The sequence below is a fragment of the Dipodomys spectabilis genome, unplaced genomic scaffold, assembly GCF_019054845.1.
Source record: "Dipodomys spectabilis isolate Male_0828 unplaced genomic scaffold, ASM1905484v1 ptg000178l, whole genome shotgun sequence".
Taxonomy (NCBI): Eukaryota; Metazoa; Chordata; class Mammalia; order Rodentia; family Heteromyidae; genus Dipodomys; species Dipodomys spectabilis.
Genome location: NW_024870855.1, coordinates 2148112 through 2175410, shown reverse-complemented (window position 1 = coordinate 2175410; position 27299 = coordinate 2148112). Strand labels below are relative to the sequence as shown.

The 27299-nt window shown below is 44.6% G+C and overlaps 1 protein-coding gene across 1 annotated transcript in view; it reads left to right on the top strand.

Annotated features, from left to right (window-relative positions):
* Positions 1 to 12179: 12179 nt before the first annotated feature.
* LOC122120796 (engulfment and cell motility protein 1-like) overlaps positions 12180 to 27299 on the top strand; it is an 86996-nt gene continuing 71876 nt past the window's right edge. Inside the window, 3 exon segments of the mRNA XM_042695024.1 lie at positions 12180 to 12353; positions 15895 to 15945; positions 20821 to 20990. Of these exon segments, the coding sequence (XP_042550958.1) occupies positions 12180 to 12353; positions 15895 to 15945; positions 20821 to 20990 (395 nt within the window).

Below are 27299 nucleotides of genomic sequence, written 5' to 3'. Positions count from 1 at the left end.
CTCCACGTGGTGAGGACAGGCCTGAGAAAGAGAGCTGGGAAAGAGAGAGAGCTGGGAAAGAAGGAGAAAAGAGCTAGAAAAGAGAGAAAGCTAGAAATGAGAGCATCTGGGAAAGGTGGGAAAGAGAGAGCTAGGAAAGAGAAGGGAGCTGGGAAAGAGAAGAGAAGAAAAGAGCTGAGAATGAGCTAGAAAAGAGCAGATAGAGCTAGAAAAGAGAAGGGAGCTGGGAAAGAGAAGAGAAGAAAAGAGCTGAGAAAGAGCTAGAAAAGAGCAGAGAGCTTACCTAATATTTATACCAGTATTACATTAAGATCATAACAGTTAATACAAAACAGCAAAGAGGGGAACATGAGTTTTACAGACTTGCCAATAGTGTGATACTCCCAAAATGTCCCTAGACACCAATGGCTGAAAGTTCTATTTTTTGCCTTCCATGACAGTCTACTTTGGGCCTCCTACAATCAGGCATAACTGGCACCATAAATTTCACCACATAAGTGCATGGTTTCCTCTATTGTTAAACCAGAAAAAACATCAGTTGAAAGAGAAGCGAGCTGGCAAATTACCCTACATGTGAGAAATATAGAGAATAAAAGCTAGAAGTATCAGGATAGCAATAAAAAACATCCAAAATAACTAACCCCAAATGCTAAGAGGTTCAGAAGGCAGAAGCAAATACAAATACTAAGCAAAAGCATAAGCCATCACTCAATATCACAACAGGTAGGAGCTACAGAAAGTTTTCAAGAAAGAACATCTTTTTAAAAAAACAATAAATGCTATGGTAATTAAGAAGTTAGAAACCAAAGCAGTCAAATCTATCACAATCGCATAATTTGCTTATGTGCAATTTTACCAGCTATTAGAAAAATTTATGAGTTTATAATAAAATGGTTAAGGTCATTCTGATGTGGATTTATTTTTATGTTTTTTAATTCTCTTCTGAAAGAACCATGTAATTACTTACTCTTGGAAAATGGAAGAATTCTTTCTTACTTTTAGCTACTCAGCAAGGTTTTTCACTTTTGGCTCCCATTCAGATTTCTAAATAAATATTTGTTTATTTATTTTCCCTTTTTTTAATGATGAAGGTAAATGCAATTGAGGATAACTTGCTCAATGTAAACATAATGGTAAATGGGAGGAAAGAAAAAATAGAGAAATGTAGATTGGGTTTTACAGTTTCTTAACAATTGTGAGACCCTTAATTTCTTTCTTTCTAAAGATTTTGTAAGTCTTCTGGGAGTTTCTGGAAGAGACAAATGTTGGAGAAATCTTTTCTAGTCCTCTGAAGAGTGAAGTAAGCAATCACAACCCATCAGTGGGCTTCAGAAGGAACAGAGAATTACAGGCATGTCTCCTTTCTTGTTATGGTTGATGTGGATCATGGCTATGTGTTCAGTAATTTTCAACAACAGACTTTCTGAAAGCAAACTTAATTGAACTTACACATCTAGATGAACATTATCATGTTCCTTTACTCCATGTATTTTAAAACTGTTTGTGCTGGGTGCCAATGGCTCACGCCTGTAATCCTAACTACTCAGGAGGCTGAGAGCTGAGGATTGATTGCACTTCCAAGCCAGCTGGGGCAGGAAAATCCGTGAGACTCTTTTCTCCAATTAATCATCAAAAAGCTGAAAGTGGAGCTGTGACTCAAGCAGTAGAGCACAAAAGTTCATACACTGTGCCCGGGCCCTGAGATCAAGCCCCAGGACCCACCCCCACCCCCACATTTGTGTGAAAATACATTTTCTTCTTTATGTAGCATTCTTTTGTTTTTTAATTTATTTTATTTGATTTGTGAACATACTGTACAGAGGGGTTACAATTACATGGGCAGGATAATGCGTACATTTCTTACCAAGCATTACAGCCTCCTCCTTTGTTTACCCTCACATCCCTTCCCAGCCTCCCCCCTCCCCCCCAGTCCCAATCCTCCTCCCCCCCCCCCCCCCCCCCCCCCCCGCACTGACATTGTAAAGCTGGTTATGGACATGACAACTTGTACTTCTCATTGTTGCAACAGGTCCACCTGTATCCTTAAACGACTTGTTTTTCCCCATCTCCTCCACAAGTTATACTGACATCAAATATAGCGAAAGCAGGGGTTATACTGTGGGGGAGGGACATACAAAGCAACAAAGAAATAATCTTATAAATGCATTAGAAACACATGCATGAAAGCAAAAAACATTAAAATACATATCTAAGGGTTCATTTTCCTAACATCACATTATCTGACCTTTTCCGCTTGACTCATACATATCTAGCTATTGCAAATAAGGGAAACCATGGGGCCTATGTTTCTTTGGGCCTGGCTTACTTCGCTTAATATAATTTTTTCCAAGTCTTTCCATTTCCTAACAAATGGGGCAATGTCATTCTTTCTGATGGAGGCATAGAATTCCATTGTGTATATATACCACATTTTCTTGATCCATTCATCTACTGAGGGGCATCTGGGTTGGTTCCAGATCTTAGCTATGGTAAATAATGCTGCAATAAACATAGTTGTGCTGGTAGCTTTAGTGTGGTCTTGTTTGTAAACATTTGGGTAAATGCCCAAAAGTGGGATTGCTGGGTCATAGGGGAGTTCTATGTGGAGTCTTTTGAGGAACCTCCATACTACTTTCCAAAGTGGTTGAACAAGTTTATACTCCCACCAACAATGAAGTAAGGTTCCCTTATGTCCACATCCCCTCCAGCATCTGTTGTTATTAGAGTTCTTGATTATAGCCATTCTAACTGGGGTGAGGTGGTATCTCAATGTTGTTTTGATTTGCATTTCTTTTATGTCTAGGGAGGTTGAGCATTTCTTCATGTGTCTATTGGCCATCCTTCTTTCTTCTTCAGAGAAGTTTCTCTTTAAGTCGTTTGCCAACTTGTTTATTGGGCAGTTGTTTCTTTGAGGATTTGTTGTTGGGGGATTTAATTTTTTGAGTTCCAAGTATATTTTAGATATGAGACACTTGTCCGTTGTAAAACTAAAGCTAGATCCTTATATATCACCCTGCACCAGAATCAACTCCAAATGGGTCAAAGACCTCGAAGTCAAAGCAGACACTCTGAAAACATTACAGGATGGAATAGGAGAAACCCTAGGTCTCCTTGGCTCAGGCCGAAATTTTCTGAATAGAGACCCGGAAACACAACAAATCAAAGAAAGGTTGGACAAATGGGATTACATAAAGTTGCAGAGCTTCTGCATGGCAAAGGACATAGCTAGCAAGATCAATATGTAGCATTCTTTACAGCATCTTGTTTTATTTTTTTTGCCATGGCATCTTTCAGCCCTGGAAAGATATGTTTGAGAAATAGATTAAACTCCTTTAGAGCTGTGGTGGTAAGTAGACCCTTTTGGTCAAAACCAAGAAGGAGCACTAGCATAGAGCAAAAAGCAAACAAGGTTTCTTTTTCTTTTTGTAATTCATTCATGTACTTGAGCGCTTATATGATATTGAAAATTAATTCTAAGAAGTGAATCTGAGCTTAAACAATGGTGGTATTATTAAAGTAAGTGATTAGACTCTGTAGTTTATGTAGGGGAATATTTATATAATTGTGTAAATATTGATATTCTTTCTTCTTAAAAGCAATCAGTCAAATCTGCCGGGATTGTGGATAGGTTCCTGTATTAATCAGGTTAAGAAGATGATAGCTGAAGGTCTTTAGAAGGTATACCTCTAAGGCTTTGTAATTTGCCTCTTGTAAATGATCCCTGCAGGTGTTTTGCAAGATTTCTCAGAGTGTTATTAGAGTACTTGTTAAAAATACATATTAAACATTTTAAATTACAGTGCTGAAGGTGTAACTCATTTGCAGAAAGCATGCTTAGGATGAATGAGGCTGCATTCATTAGCACAGGTGCAAAAAAATGCATTTTGAGGCTTCTCTCATGACTATCTCCAGAGACTGACACCCTGGGAGCAGAAAAATCAGACTTCTACCTAATCTTCTCATGTGTTCTAAATTTAAAGCTTTCCTTGCTTTGAATAAAACAATCTGACATGCTATTTGACATAGTTAACTTTTCAAGAAGCTTATTATAAAATAAATATGACATTATACCTGAATAAAACTGTACTTTGAACTTTATGGCTAAATTTGAAAGGGATATAGTCGGACACAAATGAATATCTGCTTTTCTCATCTAGATTCCACATATTAAATTTTATTAAGTATCACATATGCTAATAATTGAAGGATAAAGAATAATGATTGGCATTAGAGGCATGTTAAAACTAAGAGATAATATAATTTAGTAAACTAAGGATGTGACTAGATTGGGTAAGTTAAGACTATTAATTTCAAGTGCATGTTTCTTCACTAAATATTTAATTTATTGGTATGATATATCTTGTTAGTGTTCATATATTACATAATACATTAAAAAATTTTTAAATAAAAGTTGTTTTTAGTGTTAATAGAGTTTGAACTCAAGGCCTCCTAGATAAGCATTCTACCACTTGAGTCATCAGCTTTTAAAAAATTTTTTTTTTGGGGGTCCGGTCGTGGGTCCTGAACTCTGGGCCTGGGCGCTGTCCCTCAGCTCTTCAGCTCAAGGCTAGCACTGTACCACTTGAGCCACAGCTCCACTTCCGGCTTTTTTCTTTTTGCTTATGTTGTACTGAGGAATCGAACCCAGGGCCTCAGGCATGCAAGGCAAGCGCTCTAACACTGAGCCACCTTGCCAGGCCCTTTTTTAAAATTTTTGGATAGGGTCTTGCATTTTTTCCTGGAGCTAGTCTTTATTTATACCTGTGCCTCCTACAATAGCTGAGATTATAGCTTCACATGATACCCAGTTTATTTGTTGAGATATGATCTTACGAATTTCCTTTCCTCCAAACTTGCCTTGAACTATAGTACTTCTGATTTCTACATCCTTACTAGCTGTGATTGCAGATACCTAAGCTAGTGTGCTTAGTCTTAAGTCTTATACTTTTATATTTTTTCTTTTTTTTATTGTAAAGATACTATACAGAGGGTTACAGTTACATGAGTGAGGTAATGAGTACACTTCCTATTGAACATTGTTACCCCCCTCCATTGTTTTCCCCCTACCATCCCTTCCCTTCCTACCTTCCCCGAGGTTCTTTTTTTTTTTTTTTGATTGTGATTAAGTAATTACATAATTTCCCAAATTTCACAGTATTGTGGAGTGATGATGCTCAGTTAAAGTCACGAGTTCATTCTAACTTTCCTGGAGCAAATTGTCTATCACAGTCTATAACATATAACGGTGTTCACTTGTTATACACCGTACCTGTGATCAGCAGCATGGGGATATTTAGTAGTGGTTCAACCACATGAGCAGAAGTTCTTTGTTTCTTAAATCCTATTAATTTTGTTGTATCACCTAACATTTTGGATTTAACATCCACTTATCAGGGAGACCATGTACCATTTGTCTCTTTGCTCTTGGCTTACCTCGCTCAACATGATTCCTTCTAGCTCCATCCATTTCCCTGCAAATGTCATTTCTAATGGCTGCATAATATTCCATTGTGTATAGATACCACAATTTTTGGACCCATTCATCTGTGGTGGGGCATCTGGGTTGTTTCCATATCCTAGCTATTGTGAACAGTGCTGCAATAAACATGGAGGTGCACGTGTCCTTGTATATTGGTTCCTGTCGTTCAGGGTATATGCCTAGAAGTGGTATGACTGGGTCGTAAGGGAGGTCAATCTTTAGCTTTCTAAGGACCCTCCAGACTGCTTTCCAAAGTGGTTGTATAAGTGTACATTCCCACCAGCAGTGTAATAGGGTTCCTCTTTCTCGACATCCCCTCCAGCATTTGTCGTTGGCTGATTTGTGGATGTGGGACATTCTGACTGGGGTAAGGTGGTATCTCAGGGTTGTCTTTATTTGCATTTCCTTCACCACCAGGGATGATGAACATTTCCTCATGTGTTTCTTTGCCATTTTTATTTCTTCATTTGAGAAATCCCTCTTTAGTTCCCTTGCCCATTTGGTAATTGGTTTGTTAGGTTTGGGAGGGATTGGTAGTCTTATACTTTTAAAAAATTATGGTAGGAAAAAAAATTTATGGTAGGGGTTGGGAAGATGGCTCAGTGGTAGAGCGCTTGTCTCCCATGCATGAGGCCCTGGGTTCGATTCCTCAGCACCAAATAAGCAGAAAAAGCCAGAAGTGGCACTGTGACTCAAGTGGTAGAGCGCTAGCCTTGAGTCAAAGAGCTGAGGGACAGCGCCCAGGTCCAGAGTTCAGGTCTATGACCGACAAAAAAAAAAATTAAATTAAAAAATATGGTTAAATACACCTAACAAAATTTATCATCTTAGCTGTTTTTTTTTTTTTAATTTTATTTTATTGTAAAACTACTATACAGAGGGTTACAGTTACATGAGTGAGGTAATGAGTACACTTCCTCTTGAACATTGTTACCCCCTCCATTGTTTTCCCCCTACCATCCCCTCCCTCCCTCCCTTCCCCGAGGTTCTTTTTTTTTTTGATTGTGATTAAATGATTACATAATTTCAAAGTCACAAGTTCATTCTAACTTCCCTGGAGCAAATTGTCTACCACAGTCTGTAATATATAACAGTGTTCACATGTTATATACCATGTTTGTGATCAGCAGCATGGGGATATTTAGTAGTGGTTCAACCAGATGAGCGGGAGTTCTTTGTTTCTTAAGTCCTGTTAGTTTTGTCGTATCACCTAACCTTTTGGATTTAGCATCCACTTATGAGGGAGACCATGTACCGTTTGTCTCTTCGTTCTTGGCTTACCTCGCGCAACATGATTCCTTCTAGCTCCATCCATTTCCCTGCAAATGCCATTATTTTGTCATTTCTAATGGCTGCATAATATTCCATTGTGTATAGATACCACAATTTTTGGATCCATTCATCTGTGGTGGGGCACCTAGGTTGTTTCCATATCCTAGCTATTGCGAACAGTACTGCAATAAACATGGAGGTGCACGTGTCCTTGTATATTGGTTCCTGTTGTTCAGGGTAGATGCCTAGAAGTGGTATGACTGGGTCATAAGGGAGGTCAATCTTTAGCTTTCTAAGGACCCTCCAGACTGCTTTCCAAAGTGGTTGTATAAGTGTACATTCCCACCAGCAGTGTAATAGGGTTCCTCTTTCTCCACATCCCCTCCAGCATTTGTCGTTGGCTGATTTGTGGATGTGGGACATTCTGACTGGGGTAAGGTGGTATCTCAGGGTTGTCTTTATTTGCATTTCCTTCACCACCAGGGATGATGAACATTTCCTCATGTGTTTCTTTGCCATTTTTATTTCTTCATTTGAGAAGTCCCTCTTTAGTTCCCTTGCCCATTTAGTAATTGGTTTGTTAGGTTTGGGAGGGATTAGTTTCTTGAGTTCCCTGTATATACAGGATGTTAACCCCTTGTCTGATATATTGCTGGTAAATATTTTTTCCCAATTAGTTGGTTGTCTTTCTAGCTTAGTTGCGATAGATTTAGCTGTGCAGAAGCTTTTTATTTTAAGGTAGTCCCATTTGTCGAGTCTCTCTCCAACTTGTTGTGACCCTGGGACTCTGTTCAGGAAGTTCCTTCCTGTGCCTATTAGTTCAAGTGTCTCTCCTACTCTGTCCTGCAGTAGTTTCAGAGATTCAGGTTTAATGTTAAGGTCTTTAATCCATTTTGAGTTGATGTTGGTGCATGGTGATAGGCTGGGGTCCACTTTTAGTTTTCTGCATGTGGCTGCCCAGTTTTCCCAGCACCAGCGGTTGAAGAGGCTGTGTTTCTTCCATTGTATGTCTTTGGCTCCTTTGTCGAATATCAGCTGGCTGTAGGCCTGTGGATTTATATCTGGATCTTCTATTCTGTTCCATTGGTCTTCGGGTCTGTTTTTGTGCCAGTACCATGCTGTCTTTGTGATTATAGCTCTGTAGTAGAGTTTGAAGTTCGGCATGGATAGCCCTCCCATATTGTCTTTATCCCCTAGAATTGTTTTGGCTATTCTAGGTCTTTTGTTGTTCCATATAAATTTTTGGACTGTTTTCTGTATTTCAGTGATGTATGTCATTGGGATTTTAATAGGAATTGCATTGAATTTGTATATTAGTTTTGGAAGTATCACCATCTTTACTATATTAAGTCGGCCTATCCAGGAGCATGGGAGGTCTTTCCATTTCCTAGTGTCTTCTGCAATTTCTTTCTTTAACTTTTTATAGTTCTCATTAAATAGTTCTTTTACATCTTTGGTTAGGTTAATTCCTAAATATTTTATTTTTTGGGAGGTTATTGTGAATGGGGTTGCTCCCTTTATTTCCCTCTCTTCCTGTGCGTTATCAGTGTATAGGAAGGCAACTGATTTTTGTGGGTTTATTTTGTATCCTGCTATTTTGCCGAAGTGACTTATGATTTCTAAAAGTTTGGGGATGGAGTTTTTGGGATCGTGGAGGTATAGTATCATGTCGTCTGCAAAAAGGGATAGTTTAACTTCTTCTTTCCCTATGCGGATCCCTTTAATGCCTTTTTCTTGCCTTATTGCCCTGGCTAAGGGTTCTAGGACTATGTTGAAGAGGAGTGGAGACAGTGGACATCCTTGCCTTGTTCCTGTTTTTAGGAGGATTGGTTGTAGCTTTTCCCCATTAAGTATAATATTGGCTATTGGTCTGTCATAAATGGCTTTTATTGTTTTTAGAAATGTTCCTTCTGTTCCTATTTTCTCCAGAGCTTTTAGCATGAATGAATGTTGAATTTTATCAAAGGCCTTTTCTGCATCTGTGGCGATAATCATGTGATTCTTGACCTTGGCTCTGTTGATATGCTGGATTACATTTATTGACTTACGTATGTTAAACCATCCCTGTGTCTCTGGGATGAAGCCTACCTGATCATAGTGTATTATTTTTTTAATGTGTTTCTGGATTCTGTTAGCTAGAATCTTGTTAAGGATCTTTGCATCTGTGTTCATCAAGGAGATTGGCCTGTAATTCTCCTTTTTGGTTGGGTCTTTGCCTGGTTTGGGGATGAGTGTGATACTGGCTTCGTAGAATGAGTTTGGGATAGCTCCCTCCTTCTCTGTTTCTCTGAAGAGCTTGAGGAGTATGGGTATTAGTTCTTCTTTAAAGGTCTTATAGAATTCTGCTGTGAATCCATCTGGTCCTGGGCTTTTTTTTGTTGGAAGACTTTTGATAGCTTCCTGTATCTCATTATAGGATATTGGCTTATTTAATTGGTTAACTTCTTCTTTGCTCAGTTTGGGTAACTTGTATTTCTCTAAAAATGCTGTATATCATTGGCCTGCTTTAGTATAATTACTTTAAATTTTCCTTTGTATGGGGACCATCTGGAACACTTGATATATCAGTCAGGGTCCAACCAGAAATTATACCATTATTTATTTAAACAGGGGATGTTCAACTTAAAGAACTGGCCACTAGTCAAAGCTGGTTAACAGAACAAAGGGGCTGAAATGGCTCTAGTAGGTCTAGATGAAACAGATGTAGAAAAGAGCCTATGTGGCCTGTCTGAGGACAGGCAGCATTGATGTTAAAGTCCCTGAGAGTCTTACCTCCAATTAACCATCAAGAAGCGGAAGTAGACCTAGCCTAGACAAAATGCTTATGCCCTGTTTGAAGCCCTAGGACCAGAACAAACAAAAAGTGTGAGGTAGTGGGGGTGGGGAGCAGACCCTGCTTCTCCCATGGGGTCCTCGCCACCTCTCTGTGATGTAAAAACTGGTCTGAGGACATAAACTTGGCCAGATGACCTGTGCTGGGGACCTTAGAATTGACTCCTAGGTGACCTTAGAATTGATTCCGGGAAGGGGGAACAGGATCTAGGGGTGCAGGAGACCTGAGGGCTTCCGTGTGGATTCTTCTATGGTGGGAGCATTCTTCTTGACCCTGGGGGAAATTTTTCCAGTGCATTCTCTTGGTACAGGTTAAAGTTCCTCAGCTGGAAAGTAAGGGTAAGCCCTAGGTCCATCTTCTGTGTCCCAAAGCACATCCAAAGGGAGATGAATTTTGGGTTAAGAAGCAAGAGATGAATTTTGGGTTAAGAAGCAGCAAGCATGTAACTTGAATCCTAAAGCGTACATTCAACTCGAGTGTTTTTACAAGATAAAAATTTAAATGCTGGCCCTAACACTGTTAAGATAGTCATATTACTCACAACCTGACTTAGGGAATTGTAACCTCTTTGTACAACTACTTAATAATAAAAATTTAAAAGATATGCAGAATTTAAAAAATTGCAAATGCAATTTGAATTTGGCCTTTTTTTTAAAAGGATCTTTGTTACACAAAACAAAGTCATCCACCAACAATGCATCTCTAAACACAGTCCAAGAGATATGAAAGGAAAGGTGGACATCTTCACCATAGACCTCACTCCTTACTAACTTCCTAGGTCTGGCTTTCTCTTCTGGATTGTTTAATTTGAGATATGAGTGCCCAGAGCCAACACTTGCAAGGTCAGGACCTGTGCAACTGCTCAAAGCCTCCCTCCCCTGGCTCAGTCTCCTCAAGTTACTTCTTATGACAGATTTATTTCCCTAACACACTTTCATTCTATCAGCAGTATTGCTCAAGAGCCTCAAATGTTTCCTCTTTCTTCATTGTACTAGAATTACAATAAAATAGAAAAGAATTGACCTTTAGCAAGGGCTTCCTAGCCTCCATTCTGTTGATAAGGAAGCCAAAGTTCATTGACATGTTCAAGGTCATACAAGAAGGCAGTTGGCTCAGGCCCAATCTGCAGCTTCCTTCCTCCTACTCTGTCAGGCTTTCCATCCACAATGGGCCCACCATCCTTACCCCATAAAAATAGCCCAGCCCAGCACCTGGTCGGAAATCCAGTTATACTTGACCTCTTCTCCTGCTGTGCAAGGGTGCCCAGCCACTGGCTAGATCCAAGGCCAAGACTCAAATCTAAATAATTACCTCATGTCACTTCAAAAAAAATTGAGTCAATACATCTTTTAATGTTAGTGGGATCTGGACGTCAATCAGGTTCTGTTTTGGCTTTTGGATCATGGACCTAAGCACCAAGCACAAGGGGTGATAATTATTCAGTCCTGTCATGCGAGGTTGGCTAAGGGAGTAATTAGTAGGTGGTTCTGTCTTTTAAGCTGTAGAAGACATATGAATATGCATGTTCCTTTAAGGGAAACTGGTTTGTCTCCAGAAAAACATTTCTCTGCCTTCAGAAGTATGTGATCAAAACCCAGGAGGGGACAGTCTACTGATGGTCTTTGGGTCAGCCTTGTGAGATGCTGGTCCATTCCTGGACTCCTGGGAGCTGCCTTCCCCTTCCGTCCCTTCATTCTGAACTTGATCTTGTTACAGAGTGAGAGAGATCCTCCATTCATTGGGGAGCAAGCACATTCCTGTTCTGGGTTCACAGACCATAATGGGTGGTTAACAGATAGCGTTTAATACCTGTCTCGTTCTTTTCTTTTTTCTTTTTAGAATTGAGCACAGGATTTTTCAGAGCTCTATACAGTAAAACCATTAAAAGAGATGGACAACTGAGAACAAAATCTAATGGAGAGGGTGAAAGAAAAATTAGGAAATAAGTCAAACCACATTTCCTTCCACTGATAGATAGACTATGATGTGAAGATCTTGTCCCCAAAAGGTCCAGTGTTAGTTATAGGAAAAGTATTTACAAGAGTTGACCTCATTTCCTTTTTCCTTCTTCTACACACTCACCTCTGCCTTTTTCCCCTTCCTGGTTCTTTGGGGAAATCAGATTTTATTTTAGGGTATTTTTAACATTCCTCCTTAAATGTCAGCTCTGTGGTCCTCTGTCTTGAGGCTTTTCTCTGTATCCTAGCAACTGGTATCCTACAAGGTCCTCAACTGCTTCATTAGCCTGAAGGGTGAAGATCAAGCAAATGAGACCCCGAAGGGGTGAACAGGAGCAGATTTGCAGTCAAAGCCAGTCTCTGGAATGATTAAGTAATGTGGCTGAAGAAGACTTACTGGATAGCAGTGCCTCCAAACTAAAAGGCTTCTCTCAGCCCAGAGATAGGGGGAGGCCAGGATGGTGGAAGGGGTGGGGTGGTGAGGAGAAGTAGAGGGTTGCATCCTTGAAATCATAGGCATGTCCTTTGCCTGGAAATTTCTGTTGTAATTGCTAAATCACAGTAAGGGGAGTAGAAATTGAATTTTGGACCAGGTGACACCATTCTTCATTTGTCTGATGAGGTCGAAAGTTGGCATATGGAAGAACAAACTTCAGAGGGGGAGAAATTGGACAGAGGTGACGATTTTCTGCGGACGTTATTATATGCTATCTACATGGATGCTGAGTGGATGGGTTGCTTCTGTAAAGAAATGCAGAGCCCCTGTGGATGGCTGGGGAAGGTGGGGGCGGTGGAGGGGGTACAGCGGGCAGTGAGAGGATGACAGCAGGCCTTGGGTGCCTTTCCCTGGATTGCTTGTCATCCTTCTGCATAATGTTCTGCTTTTTTCTTCATTTTTGAAGAGCTAAAATGAGTTTTGTTTACTGCAGACTTTATCACTTCAACATTTAGAATACTTATTCTGTGTGTGTGTGAAAATCTTAGGACAGATTTTTAAGATTTAAATTAAAATTTTCATCTTTGAATTGATACATAAAACATCAAAATTGTATGTGTTTATGGGGTACAGGATGATGTCTCTATATGGATATACATAACATGATGTTTAAAGTAGGCTAGTTATATTTACCTTCTTATATTTTTCTTTCCTTTCCCTTTTCTTTTTCTCTTTCCTTTCCTTTTTTTTGTGCCAGTACTGTAGCTTGAACTCAGGGTCTTGTGCTGTTCCTTACCTTTCCTCATCCACTTAAGATTAGTGTTCTACTGCTTGAGCCATACCTCCATTTCTGGCGTTTTGGTGGTTAATTGGAGATGAGTCTCTCAGAGTCTTTGGCTTGAACTTTTATCCTCAGATATCAACCCCTGAGTAGCTGGGATTACAGATGTCAGCTACCAGCACCCAACTCATATTGATCATTTCTTTATGATAAAAAATACTCAGATCCTTTCTTCTACCTATTCTTGTGAAATATTCGCCCTACCGTGCATTAGCACACAGGGACTTCTAGCTGTTATCCAACTGTAACAGTACTTACTGATTGATCACTCTTCTTCCCTTCAGCACTGCTGTCCCTGGCCTATGGGATCCACCATTCTATGCACACTTCTAAGAGATCAGTTGTTTTAGGTTCTACAGGTGAATGGGACCATGTACTGTAGTCCTGTGCCTGCCTCATTCAGTTAACCTAATGACCTCCAGTTCTATCTATGTTGTGCCACATGGCAGAATTTCATTCTTTGTTTGGGTGAATAGTATTCCATTGCTATATAATGATGTATTTGGCCTTTCCTGTGTAGTAGTGCTTCTTCCTCTCTCTCTGGGAAGTGTTGTGTGTGGCCGGGGAGAGACTTCCTTGAATACTGCCTGCACTAAAAGCGTTTGATCTATGTTTTCTCCTCCTTCACGTCTCTTCATTACACACCTGGCCTGGTATATTACTGATTACTTTCTCTTTTATACTGATCACTTTTTCTTTTTGCTGATCCCTTCATGGTACAGATGCAATGATTACACGACAGTTTCTCTTACTTTATTGAGTGTCCAGAAGATAGAACTTAGTCCTGTCTGTCTATAGCCTGATGTGCAGACTTTGCCATTTATTTACCAATGCTTATTGCATGTTGACTGGGTTATACAAGTTCACCATTCTCCATAGATATAACAATGGAGTGGGATAAACTATCAGCTCACAGAGGTGACATTCTGAGGTTGAGGGAAGATGGCTAATAAGCAAAATAAATAAGTAAAATCATATGCACAGAGTTCCATGTGTGGATATGTGTGCTCGTGCACACACAGAGCACAATGCTTGGAGGACTAAATTAGCAAATGCACCCTAGAAGGGACAAAGAGGATGGGGTAAAATTAATTGAGAATGGCAGGTTCTGATGTAAAGCAGCTCTATAGAATGTCATTCTGGCCATGCTGTTCTGCATACAGAGGAGATAGGAGTGTGTGTGTGTGTGTGTGTGTGTGTGTGTGTGTGTGTGTGTGTGTGTGTGTGTGTGTGTGTGTGTGTGTGTAGTATGTGTGTGTGTGAATATGTGTGGCTCTTTGTAGGGTAGCAGAGATTGTAATGTGGTCATACAAGGTCACAGCATTGTACTTTTCTAATGGATGTTAGTTTGTGCTTAGTAATAAAGTTGTTTTTCCCCCTGAGTATTTGCAGTGTGCCAGGCACTGCTTTGAACTTTTCTCCTCACATGGAGATGGGGAAGCCCCAGCTATACCCACTTTCCAAAGGGGAGGGCCAGGCCAGAGGCCGCTTCTGCTGCTTATGGCAATGTTATGCAGCTAGAAGATGACAAGTGCTCCAACCCCAGTATCTCTGCTGTGATTCTGGTGTAGAATCTACAAAATCGGAACCACCTCCTTTTTCTCTTCTTCTTCTTTTTGGCAGTACTAGGATTGGAACTCAGGGGTCTTGTGCTAGCTAGGCAGCAATACCACTGAACCATGACTCTAGTCTGGTTTTCACTGGTTATTTTTAGGCTAGGGTCCTGCTATTCCAAACAAAAACCTTCAGTTCAAGCTGTGAGTTCTCTGCTGGAAGACAGTGTCATTGCTGGTCACACTAGATTTGCAGGTCTGCCATCCCAGCATACATCCTAGGGCTCTGGGCTTATAAAAAAAAAAGACCCTATGTTGGAAATGAGCAGTATAGAAAGGACCTGACAGTGTAGCTCACATGGTAAAGCACCTGCTTAGCAAGCATGAACCCTGAGTACCTCCAATAAAGAAATGAAAATTACAGCTTTATTGAGATATGTTCCAAGTCCCCCAGAATATACCTTTAAAGTGTACTTTACTTGCCGGGCGCTGGTGGCTCACACCTCTAATCCTAGCTACTCGGAAGGCTGAGATCTGAGGATCATGGTTCAAAACCAGCCTGGGCAGGAAAGTCCCTGAGACTCTTATCTCCAATAAACCACCAGAAAACCAGAAGTGGTGCTGTGGCTCAAGTGATAGAGAGCTCGCCTTGAGCTGAAAAGCTGAGAGACAGCACCCAGACCCAGAGTTCAAGCCCCACAACCGACAAAAAATAAAAAAGTACTTTTTTTGTTTTTTGGTGGAAAAAGTATTTATGGAATTGTGCAACCAGAAACAATTAATTTCAGAACATTATCATCATCCCATTATAAAAAAACAACAACTTGTACCCATTAGCAGTAGCTCCCCATTTCTCCTTCCTATCAGTCATGCATCTACTTCCTGTTTTTATGTATTGATTTGTCTTTTCTGGACATTTCCTGTATGTGGGTCCACACAACATGGGCTCTTTCATGTTTGGCTTTTTTTACTGAGTGTAATACATTCAAGGGACATCTATACTATAGCACCCACCAATGCTTCTTGCTTTGCACTTCCTAGTGAATGGATGAACAAGCCTCATTTTGTATGGCCACTTATTCTTAGAGATGGGCATGGGTCTACTTGTAGATGGTTAATGAACAATGTTTCTGTACACATGTATATACATGTTCTTTATATGGCATATGTTTTCAGTTCTTTGAGCATATGTTTTCAGTTCTCTTGGCTATAAACATAGGAATGGAATTTCTGGGTCCTATTCACTGAGTTTAGTGTTTAAATTGACTTCTTTTTACTTGTGGGATCTGCATCCTTACTTTTTGCAAGTGAAAATAAATTTACTTCCTTGGTGCTGAGTGTTGTCAACAGCTTGATATAACATGAACACATCTGGGGCCCAGGTTAAGATTCTGTGAGCGAATCATGTAATCATAAGTATGTTTATTGTGTAGAGTTGATGCTTGACTATATTTGTTTTGTTCTCTTCCTAGCTTCTTCTTACTCTACTATTCACCCAATTTTTTTTTCTTTTCTGTTCCAGAATCGCAATGAAATAAAAAACGGCACTATCCTTCGATTAACCACATCTCCAGTAAGTTGATCTTAGTTGGTTATTTCATCTTAAGCTGCCTACCCTCTGGGTCTGCTGTATGTGCTTATAGAATGCTGTTTTTTGAGAGTGACTGTACTCTAAAACAGAAAGTCCCTGGGATGTCCTCATGGGCAGAGTCTAGTTTAATTGGAAGTCTCTCCAGTTTATTTCCCATGGCAGAGGAGGAAGGAACCTATTCCACTGTGAACAGAGAATGGATTGGGAATCATGGAATTGGAGTTTGGTGCCCATCTCAATAGCTCTTCCAGTACTGATGAATAACTTGGCTATGTAGATTTTTTTTTTTATCATCTTCTCTGAGCAAATTCAGAGAAACAAAGCAAGCCAAACCAAAAACAGGCTGTTTCTTTATTTAAAGTCTATGGAGGGGTGGGGGGGAGAAAGGTGGGTGGGAAGAAGGGAAGGAGGGGGAAAGAGAAGGACAGAGAGAAAGACAAAGACAGGTTGAATTTAAATATTTCCTAGTGTTGGTCAGTGATGATGAAAATTGATGAAAAAATGGATAAAAATTGATTTAAAATAGTAAATGTTGGGCCATTTAGGCTGTTTCATGGATGCTAATCAGAACTCATGCATATCTGCGCGTGAAAGCTGTTGAACAAGGTGCCTGTGGCACTTGGCAGTGAATGGGTCTTTCTTGTTTCCTGGTCTAGTTGGGGTAGTAACCTTAGCATATTTGAGCCATATTGTTCCACACTGCATTTCCTTGCTTTCCTAGAAAACACAAGCAGCACAAAATATACCAAGTATTACTATTTCCACCCCCACAGTTGAGGAAAACTGTCTATCTATCATTTCCAGTTGTCACACAAGCCATGTAATAGGCTAAAAATAAATTTCAAAATGGAGGAGAAAGCATCTGGCTAGAATTAAACTGTGGGCAGTATAACTACCACAGATCCATCTTGTTGAAAATGGCATTAGAGAGGTTTAAAAACTGCTAAGTATTTTGCTTTCATTTAAATTGGCCTATTAATTTTTTAATTTTTATTTGTATTGTAAGGCGATGTGCAGAGGAGTTAGAGTTACATGAGTCAGGCATTGATTACATTTCTTTTTGGACAGTGTCACCCCCTCCCTCGTTTTTTCTGTTTCATTTTTCCCCTCCTCCGCCCCCCCGCCCCGATTCCCCACGTTCTATAGTTCATTTCCAACACAGTGTCTTGTGACTATCACTGCTGAGTTAGTTCACCCTCTGTCCCAGCATTTCTGTGCTTCCCTTTCCCCTCACCAAAGCTGATAAACTTACATACAAGACGTAAGTATTTTATCCTAAGACATCTCCAACCTAAACATAGGGATGGGCTCAGTAGACAGAATGACTGGGTTGCTGCAGCCATTGCCTGGTGCCAGCTTCCCTGCTTCACAAAAATGATAGTTTGCTGTCCTTTTTCTGTGGGTTGAGTCATTTTTGTCTGACTTCCTGAAATTAATGTGAATTAATACAAATGTGACCCTTGGAGGTGAGCATTTCATTTGTGCTTTGCATTCTTATTTATCCTGCTCAAAGTCCTTCATCTGCTTGCCAGGCAGGGAAGTGCACACCGTGTCTTTTGTTTCCTCTTAGAAAGGCTCAGCATTTTCTCTGGCCATCTCCAAGCCAAAGAAAGAATTGGTTCCCCTCACTGGGGATTCAGTCGCTCTTAGAAAGGAGGTTCAGTGTCAGGGAGGAGAGGGTGGTGTTTACAGCATCTCCAGGGTGGCGTTATATTTTTTATTTTTTTACATTTGTTCATTTTTATTTTATTTTTTATTTTATTTATTTATTTATTTTTGTCGGTCGTGGGGCTTGAACTCTGGGCCTGGGCGCTGTCCCTCAGCTCTTCAGCTCAAGGCGAGCGCTCTACCACTTGAGCTACAGCGCCACTTCCGGTTTTCTGGTGGTTTATTGGAGATAGGAGTCTCACGGTCTCTCCTGCCCGGGCTGGCTTTGAACCGTGATCCTCAGATCTCAGCCTCCTGAGTAGCTAGGATTACAGGCGTGAGCCACCAGCGCCCGGCTTGTTCATTTTTATTCACAACCTGTTTTTCAGTACAATTTTCCACCTGTTCCCATTTGCAGTCGGGTTATACAAGTGCTAAGTGGCAGAAAGTTCTGCAATAACTACACCAAAGAAGGAAAACAAAGCAAAGCTGTGAGATAAGTTGCATGTAGCAGGCCCCAGAGCAGCATTTTAACTCTGTGGAGACCTGTCATCTCAGAGCAGGGATTTTGGAAAATATCCTTCACATTCCCAGCTCTGTTAATGGAAAGATGGTAGAGATAGCAAGCAGGATGCCGCTACAAGACAAGACTGGCTTATGTTTCCAAACCTGGGGCAGTTGTGGACTTTGACCTGCAAGTGTGCAGGCCTTGGGTTACAGTGTCTGAGACAGCACACCAGACTCTGCATTTGAAACACTGCCTTGTGCTCTGTGGATGGACACAGAGTCTGGAATTGGGCATTATGTCACAACAAAATATTTGGGATCTGAAAATGTCATTAATTGCTAGATTACTTTCTGTAATTTTGTTTAAAATTGAAAATTGAATTGAGAACTAAAAAATATGGGTCACACATGGTAACTTGTGTGTGTGTGGAGGGGTTCTTGGGGCTTGAATTCAAGGTCTGGGCGCTGTCCCTTAGCCTTTTCACTCAATGCTAGTTTTCTACCACTTGAGCCAGAGCTCCAAGTCCAACTTTTTAGTGATTAATTGGAGGTAAGAGTCTCATGGACTTTCCTGCCCAGGTTGGCTTTGAACTGAGATCATCTGATCCCATTCACCTGCATAGCTAGGATGAAAGGCATGAACAGTTGGTACCTGGTTAATTCATTATTATTTTTTTTTTTTTGTGCTTACCTTGGGGCTTGACCTCAGGGCCTGGGTACTATCCTTAAACACTCGTTTGCTTAAGGCTAGTGCTCTACCACTTGCACCACAGTTTAGCTATTGGAGATGAGTCTCATGGATTTTCCTGACCAGGCTGGCTTAGAACTGTGATCTCCAGATCTCAGCCTTCTGAGTAGTGAGGATTACAGGTGTGAGCCACCTGTGCCCATAGACAATAAAAATGAATTAAAAGTGAATTTATCCATCCATTTTTAAGAAAAGATGACTGTGAAGAACACAGAAGAAGGTATTTTGCTACTTCAGGATTACAGGCATGGGCCACCAATGCTCAGCTGTGCTAATATTTAAAGTTCATGCACCTAGCAAGCTGAGTTCCCCCTCCTGGGAGATAAGACACTAGCATGCATACACCGGTACACACACACACACACACACACACACAATCGTAGGTAACGTGGCCATGCTGAGTTGTGCTTCTATTCTGTGGAGGTGGTATTTCCATTTAAGCATTTTTTTCCCCTTTTAAAGTATTTGTTTCCTTTTAAGTAAGTGTTTCTGTTGGTCGGTCTCCAATTGAAGTAGAATGAATTAGGTATAAATTCTGTCTACCTAGCTTCCTCTTTGTTTATTGACATTTTTGTTAGCAAAAGTTCTTTTGGAAAGGTACATACATAGAAGAGCCAACAAAATGTCCTTTGCACAATAGACCAGGCAGGACTTATTGTACCCCAGCTGGGAAGTCTAGGGAGTGATTCGGAGACAGAACTGGGGTTCTTCCAGTCTTCACACAGAGAGGGTACATTCAAAGTGATTTAGAAGCCAGGTTCTGGTGGCTCAAGCCTATCTATAATCCTAGCTACTCAGGAGGCTGAGATCTGAGGATCACAGGTCACAGTTTGAAGCTAACCCTGGCAGGACAGTCCATGAGACTATCTCCCCCCCCCCTTCGGTCCATTATGGGGCTAAAACTCTGGGCCTGGGTGCTGTCCCTGAGCTTCCCCCCCCCCCACCCCAAGGCTAGTGCTCTACCACTTTGAACCACAGCTCCATGTCCAGTTTTCTGGTGGTTAATTGGAGATAAGAGTCTTATGGACTTTCCTACCTGGATTGGCTTTGAAACCACCATCCTCAGATTTCAGTCTCCTAAGTAGCTAGGATTATAGGTATGAGCCACCAGTGCCTGGCCTCTAGAAGTGGAGCTGTGACTCAAGTGGTATAGAACACGAGCTTTGAGCCAAAGCAGCTCAGGGATAGTGCCTGGACTCTGAGTTCATGCCCTAGGACTGGCACCAAAACAAACAAAACAAAAATGTAAAAACCAAAATTATTTAGAGCCCTGGACCTCTGCATATAATTAGAGACATGCTTCAAGGGCATGCTTTCTGGGACCTCACCCAGGCTTTGGACACAGGAAACCCTTGAGATGGCCTAGGCTTGTGTCTTAAAAAGCCACATAGGGTTCTAGTGTATGTACAGCCATTAAGATCATAGTGAGTTCTATAATAAAATAATTTTCAGTATTTTCTGTCTTATTCTTTAAATACATATGGGAAAAATATACACTTGGGAAAAATGGGAATGAAGCTCTGAGACATAATGTGTAGGCTGTGATTACTCAAAGTATTGGCTGAAGAGATGGGTACGAGGTCTGCACTTATGTGATTGCTTAACAAAGCAAGTAGCTTTTAGTTACTTCTAGATAAATGATTGGGCTTCAAAAGTAAATATCTGCCTCACCCCTTATCCTATCCCCCCCCCACCCTGATCAGTTTCTGGGTCTTCAGTGTTCTTCTGACCTCACTTTGCTTTTCTTTGAAACAGAAGGTGAAATGGATGGTCAGTGTGCTAGCCCTTACTCTCACACCTGTCCGTGAGAGACACAGGCTATCAGGTATTCTCACACACATTGTCCGCTTCTGGATGCCGGCCTTTATTTTTCAGGGATGCTGTCATTTCTGTGATGTTGTAATTTTCCTTTTGAACACTGTCGTCTTTTTTATACCACCTCCACCCCCCATAAGGCTCAGAATGCCCAGCAGCTCCATGAACGCATCCAGTCGTCAAGTATAGATGCCAAGCTGGAGGCCCTGAAGGACTTGGCCAGCCTGTCCCGGGATCTCACGTTCGCCCAGGAATTCATCAACCTGGATGGCATCTCTCTCCTCACCCAGATGGTAGACAGCGGCACTGAGTAAGTAGCTGGTGTCCACCTGGTGTCCACACAGGCAGGTACACTGGCATGTACACTGGTGTTTCTTGCACTCCTTACTCCTACGTTTCTCAGTTTTGAAGAACAGAGTCTTGCCTAGATCAAGATACCATCCCTGGAATAATTTTTGGAAAAAGAAAATGGGTCAGGCACCAATGGCTCATGTGTATAGGCATAGCCTAGCTACTTAGGCAGCTGAGATCTGAGCATCATGATTCAGAGTTCAACCAGGAAGAAAAGTCTCTGAGAATCGTATTTCTAGTTAACCACCCAAACCCCCCCAAAATGGAGCTGTAAACGTGGTACAGTGCTAGCCTTGAGCAAAAATGCCCAGGAAAATAGTGCCCAGGCCCTGAGTTCAAGCCCCAGGAAGAGCAAACACACAAAAATAAGGCAAAACACACTTTCATGAGAGGACATTGTGTGCCTTTTGATTTTTTTTCAATAAACTTTAATAAATAAGAGTAGATAAACAGGGGGTCTAGGTACTGAAGGGAGAGGATTAGTGATGAACAGGGCAGGTAGGGGTGTGGCAAGGGCTGCTCCAGGTGAAGGCTTCGTTGTGGCGTGGTGTGAAGAGGCCTTTGGCTGCTTGTTTGTGGTGAAGGCATTGGTCGTGCTGGCTTTGGTCTGGCCAGTGGCACTGGCGGAGTGCAGTCAGCAGATGTTAGCACAGCTGGGCTGGAGCTGGCCCCGCAGCTGCAAGAGGAGCAGAGCAGGTATAGAGCCCATGTTGGTGTCGGGACACGGCCCTGCCTGCTGCCTTGCAGACCGAGCTCTGCCCCCTGAGGCGGCCCACGGTGGATGGAGGTCCCTAAGGCATCCAACAACTGATGGTTCTGGGTCTTTCCCAGATGTCAGCCCTCCTGTCCACACACACACACACTGTGCTCCAGATCTGGCCCCCATATGCAACACACTCTCCTGTGCCCTTGTACAAGCCTGAGTTGCATGTGACTGTGGGAGTGCACTTGCATGCATGCACACTCGCTCAGGCACCTGGGCTCATGGGTGTAAGTAGGACTGGCTATCCCTTCCTTGGAAGGAACAGCTCCGGGGCCAGTGTCCCTCACCTGCAGCCTCTGCCTCAGTGGCCTCCAGATGATGCAACCAGAATGGGAGGTTGGGAGTTGGCATCTCCATAGGAGAGATGCATATGTCCAGGTGAAGGCAGGCCTTGCCACCATGTGGTGGGGCAATGTAGTCAATGTGGTGCAGGCCTGAAAAGAGAGGAAGAAGGGTCAGGAGGCCAGCAAGAAGCTTAAGGAGGGAAAGAAGGGAGGCAGGGAGGAAGACAAGGGCATGACAAGTGGCCACTGTTGAGGCTGGGTGTGGCCCCCTGGAAACTTTGGGCCCTAGCATCTCCCCAGACAGCACCAAGCCCCACGCCTTGCAGGGCTGCTGGTTGGGCAGTTAGTGAGTAAGTGTGCCACAAGGTTTGTAGGAGGAGAGGTGATGGTGAGGCCAGGATTGCCTCCGAGTCTAGAGAGAGGGTTCCGGGTCTGGGGAGTCCTCCCGCCTGCCCCTGGGGAAGAAGGGAGAGGGCACAGTAGGTGACTCACAGGCCTTGGCTGGTCAGGGCGAACCACCACAGGGCTACGCAATGGCAGCGACAGCTGCATGCACGAGCACCCTGTGGTACAGCTCCCTATGGGCATCAGGAGCCGATCCTTCCGTCTATACGGACTGTGGCTGTGGAACCAGTTCCGGCTCAGCAAACCGAGGTAGGGGTGACAGTCAGCCACCAAGCACCTGGAGGAAACGGCAGTCAAAGAGGCCACAGCAGGCGGAGGGTCCTGGCAGTTCTTGCTACACACCCACCCTCCCAGCTGCCCGGGTCAGAGCCTGGATGAGCTGTGGCTTGCCCGTGGCAGCCAGTGCCTTGCAGGATGAGGCTCACCTGGTCACAGGCAGGGCCTCTTGACTGGAGCACAGTGCCTCCCTTGGTCCCGAAGACCCACGTCTGTGCAGAGGGGCCGGTGCCCGGTATTGAATCCCCTGCAAAGACGGTATCATCATGCACATTTGCCATAGGTTGTACAAATCCTCTCTGCTCCAGACCGGCATAATGTTTTCAGCCTGGGGAGACGCAGAGTTGTTTGGTTTTTCAGAGAAGCTGTAATCAACCTGCTCGAGGCTTGGGGGTGGGCTAGAACTCAGAACAAACTCCCTGCCGTAGGAAGGCATGGGAAAGGCAGGCATGTGTTCTCTCTCTGTCTCTACCTCTGTTTGTCTGTCTCTGTCGCTGTCTCTCTGTCTCTGTCTCAGTCTCAGTCTCTGTCTCGCTGTCTCTCTCTCTCTCTGTCTTTCTCTGTCTCTCGAACACATATACCCACACCCAGCACACACATGTACTCCCACTCGCACACCGCTGGTCTAGCTGGAATCCTCATACACACACACACACACACACACACACGCACACTCACTCACTCACTCACTCACTCACTCACACCAGGAGCCTGCAGCTGTAAGTGAGCACTTTGAGTTTGCTGAAAGTGAGCCTCCAGCCTGATGATGAATGGTGAAAGCACAGAGAAAGTGCAGAAGCTGTTAGGTCCCTGGCACAAGGGCTGAGAGGCAGTGGGTGAACCCAGGACCAGACAGGAGGGTAAATGTGACAGTTGGGCCAAAGCCCAAGAGCTACGTAGGTTCACATGTGGGCAGCAAGCCGCTTTCACGTGTGGTGAGTGTCAGAGTTGTGGGTAGGTGTGGTGTGGCTAGCGGGCATGGAGATGGGGGCCTGGATTACATTGGGTGCTGAACTGTTTGGCAGCAGTGTCCCTACCAAGGAAGTGCTGGGGCTGGAGGGTGACACGTGACTTTGTCCAAGCCCAGCCCAGTGTGAGTGTGTTGTGTGGGTTGGATGTCCTTGGAGGAACCGACATGCATCCACATGATTGACAAAGGCAGGGCCTGACAGTGATGCTGTATGTGATGGAGGTCCAGCTGCGGTTGTCCTGAATCATGTCCTGTATGCAGGTCTGCAAAGACAGGGATGGCCAGCAAGAGGCCAGCAAGAAGCATGAAGGTGAAAGTGGGAGGGAGAGAGGGACATGGTGTATGGCCAATGTTGGGGCTGTTTATGGCTGTTTATGGAAGCTTTAGGGACTAGGCACTTCCTGGACAGCAGCGGGCCCCATGGACCGGCAGGGCTGATGCCTGGCCAGTGAGTGTGCCAGTGTGTCCCAGGGCTTGCAGGAGGAGAGGTGATGGTGTGGCCAGAATTGCCTCCTAGAGAGAGTGTTCTGGGTCTGTGTAGACTGTCTGCCTGCCCCCCAAGGAGGAAGGATGAGGGGCCCAGTCCGGGACTCACCGGCCTTGGCTGGTCAGGGCTGATCAATGGCAACAGCTGCATCAGAGAGCATTCTCTGGGAGAGCTCCCGATGGGCCTTTGCAGCCCACATTGGCATCCATCTGGCCTGGGGCTAAGGCTCAGCAGCACCCAGCCAGCCACCGAGCACCTGAGGAAAAGGCAAAGGGGCCACAGCACAGTGAAGGTCCTCCAGTGCTTGCTACATACCCACCCTCCCGCCTGCCCAGGAAAGAGTCTCGATGAGCTGTGGCTTGCCCATGGCAGCCAGAGCCTTGCAGGATGATGCTCACCTGGTCACACTCACAGCCTCTTGCCTGGAGCACAGTGCTTCCATGGGGGCCACGGAGCCGCGGCTCTGCAGAAGCCCAGGTGTTGGGTCCACAAGCCCCTGGGAAGAAGTAATCCTTATTTGCCAGCTCCTAGAAGTTTCCTCCAGGCTCAGGACCAGCAGCCCGTTTTCAGTCTAGGGAGATACAGAATTGCTTGGATTTTCAAAAAAGACGGGAGAACCCCGCTGGAGGCTTGGGGGAGAGCTGGAGCTCAGAACAAACCCCACTGCCTTAGGAGGGCATGGGAAAAGCAGGCATGGGTTTTTTCTCTGTCCCTGTCCCTGTCCCTCCCTCTGTCTCTCTGTCTCTGTCCCTCCCTCTGTCTCTCTGTCTTTGTCTGTGTCTCCTTCTCTCTCCAACACATACACCTGCACACCAGCACACACGTGCACTCCTGCTCCCATACACACAGGCTAACTCGAATTCGAATACACACACACACACACACACACACACACACACACGACACTGGGAGCCTGCAATAGTGTGTGTGCCCTTTAAGTTGCTCGAAGCAAGCCTCCCACATGAGGATGGGCAGGGAAAACCTACCGAAGGTGCAGAAGCTGTTAGGTCCCTGGCACAAGGGCTGAGAGGTGGTGGGTGAGCCCAGGAGTAGGCAGGAGGGGACATGTGGCAATGCAGCCAAAGCCCAAGAGCTACCTAGGTGCACACGTGGGCAGCCAGCCGCTTTCTCGTGTAGTGAGTGTTAGAGTGGTTGGCAAGTGTGGCTAGGGGGCATGGAGCTGGATTACGTTGGGTGATGGACTGTTTGGCAGTGGTTTGTCCCTGCCAAGGCAGTACAGGGTCTGCAGTGGGAGCTATTGCTTTGTGGGGCTGGCAGAGACAGCCCTGCATGACTTTGTCCAAGCGCGGCCCAGTGTGAGTGTGATGTGTGGGCTAGATGTCCTTGGAGGAATGGACCGACATCCACACTCACCCGGGTGACTGACCAACGCCTGCGCCTGATGGTCCGGGTGTATGTGACGGAGGTCCAGCTGGTGTCATCCGGGCCTAGGTCCCGTGAGGAGGCCTGCAAAGACAGGGGAGGCCACAGGGTCAGCAAGAAGCGTGAAGGTGAGGATGGGAGGGAGGGAGGGACATGGTGTGTGGCCGCTGTTGGGGCTGTTTGTGGCTGGGTGGAAGTGTTAGGGACCCGGCCCTTCCTGGACAGCAGTGAGCCCCATGATCTTGCAGGGTTGATGGCTCTTAGGCACTGGCAGGAGCGGGCAAATGAGAGGAGGGTGGGGACAGCTCAGGAATGTTTCCCTCCTAGACACCCGAGGCAAGGTGCCAAGAGAGAGGGCTCTGGTTCTGACAGGCCCCTGTGCGTTATCAGTCATCCCTATGCAGACCCCACGGAGGCCCACTGCTGCCCAGGCCTGAGCAGTCACACCCGGGCCTGGGCAGAAGAGGAAGGACTTGGAGTTGATCAGGGCACTCACTTTGTTAGTCGGAGGCTGGCTATGGCGAACCTCCCCAGGGCTGAGCAGAGGAAGCGGCGCCTTGGTGGAAGAGAAGCTGTCAGAGCTGTGGCCCTGAGAGTCTGGACCAGCCCATGAGCGGTGAACCTCCCCAGGACTGAGTGGAGGCGGTGGTTCATCCGTGGAATTGAGGCTGTCAGAGCTGTGGCCCCAACTGTCTGGACCGGCCCATGGGACAGCCATGTGGTCTCCACGGGGCAGGGCATCCCCTGGGCTCAGGGTACTCACAGTGGTGGGCTGGCCTCGGCGAACCTCTCCAGGACTGAGCAGCGGTGCCGCGGTCATGGGTAGCCCGTGAGAGCCCAGGCCTGGTCCGTGACGATCGGCCCGTACGCGGGCCATGTGGCGTTCAGGGCCCGACACATCCCGTGGGCTGTGTGATACGCTTGAGCGCCGCCGGCCGAATATTCTTGTTGGCGTGGCATGTGATCTGACCCAGCGTCTCAGGCGCTGCGGGGCGCTCTGAGCACGAGGAGCCTCGTGGCCACGTTCGGGGTGGTGGCCACGTTCAGGGTGTCTCCCACGGCCTCTAAGCCATGGACAACAGCAGCTAAACATAGTCGCCTTTCCCTCTGTGGAAGAGACGGCAAGAGGATACCGTCTCTTCAGTCGAGGGCAACTGGGCAACTGGGGTTCTGAGTTCTGTGGCTGTTGGTCACCAAGGAAGTGAGGTCACGTGACATGACAGGCCCTCCCCCACCCCCCCACTCAGCGATGCCCAGTCCCCATTGACCTCACCAACCCATAGGCCCCACGCCCTCTGACCTCTTGACCCTTTACAGCCTTTTGCCTTCATGAGCACACAGTCCCGGTGGGAGTCTGGGGGTTGAGGGGCACGTGACCGCCCTTCCCACCTGGCAGGCTGGTGTGCACCCAGGAGACCAAACAAGCTTTCCATTCCACATCTCCCTGGGAATCGGAAGGACCCTATACAAGGGGACATTGTGTTTCTACACTAATTCTGATTTTTTATTTTTTTTTTGAGGGGGGTTCCTGTCGTGGGGCCTGATCTCTGGGCCTGGGCGCTGTCCCTCAGCTCTTCAGCTCAAGGCTAGCGCTCTACCACTTGAGCCACAGCGCCACTTCCTGCTTTTTTGCCTTTTTGGTTATGTGGTGCTGAGGAATTGAACCCAGGGCCTCATGTCCTTTGGATCAACGGGCTCTC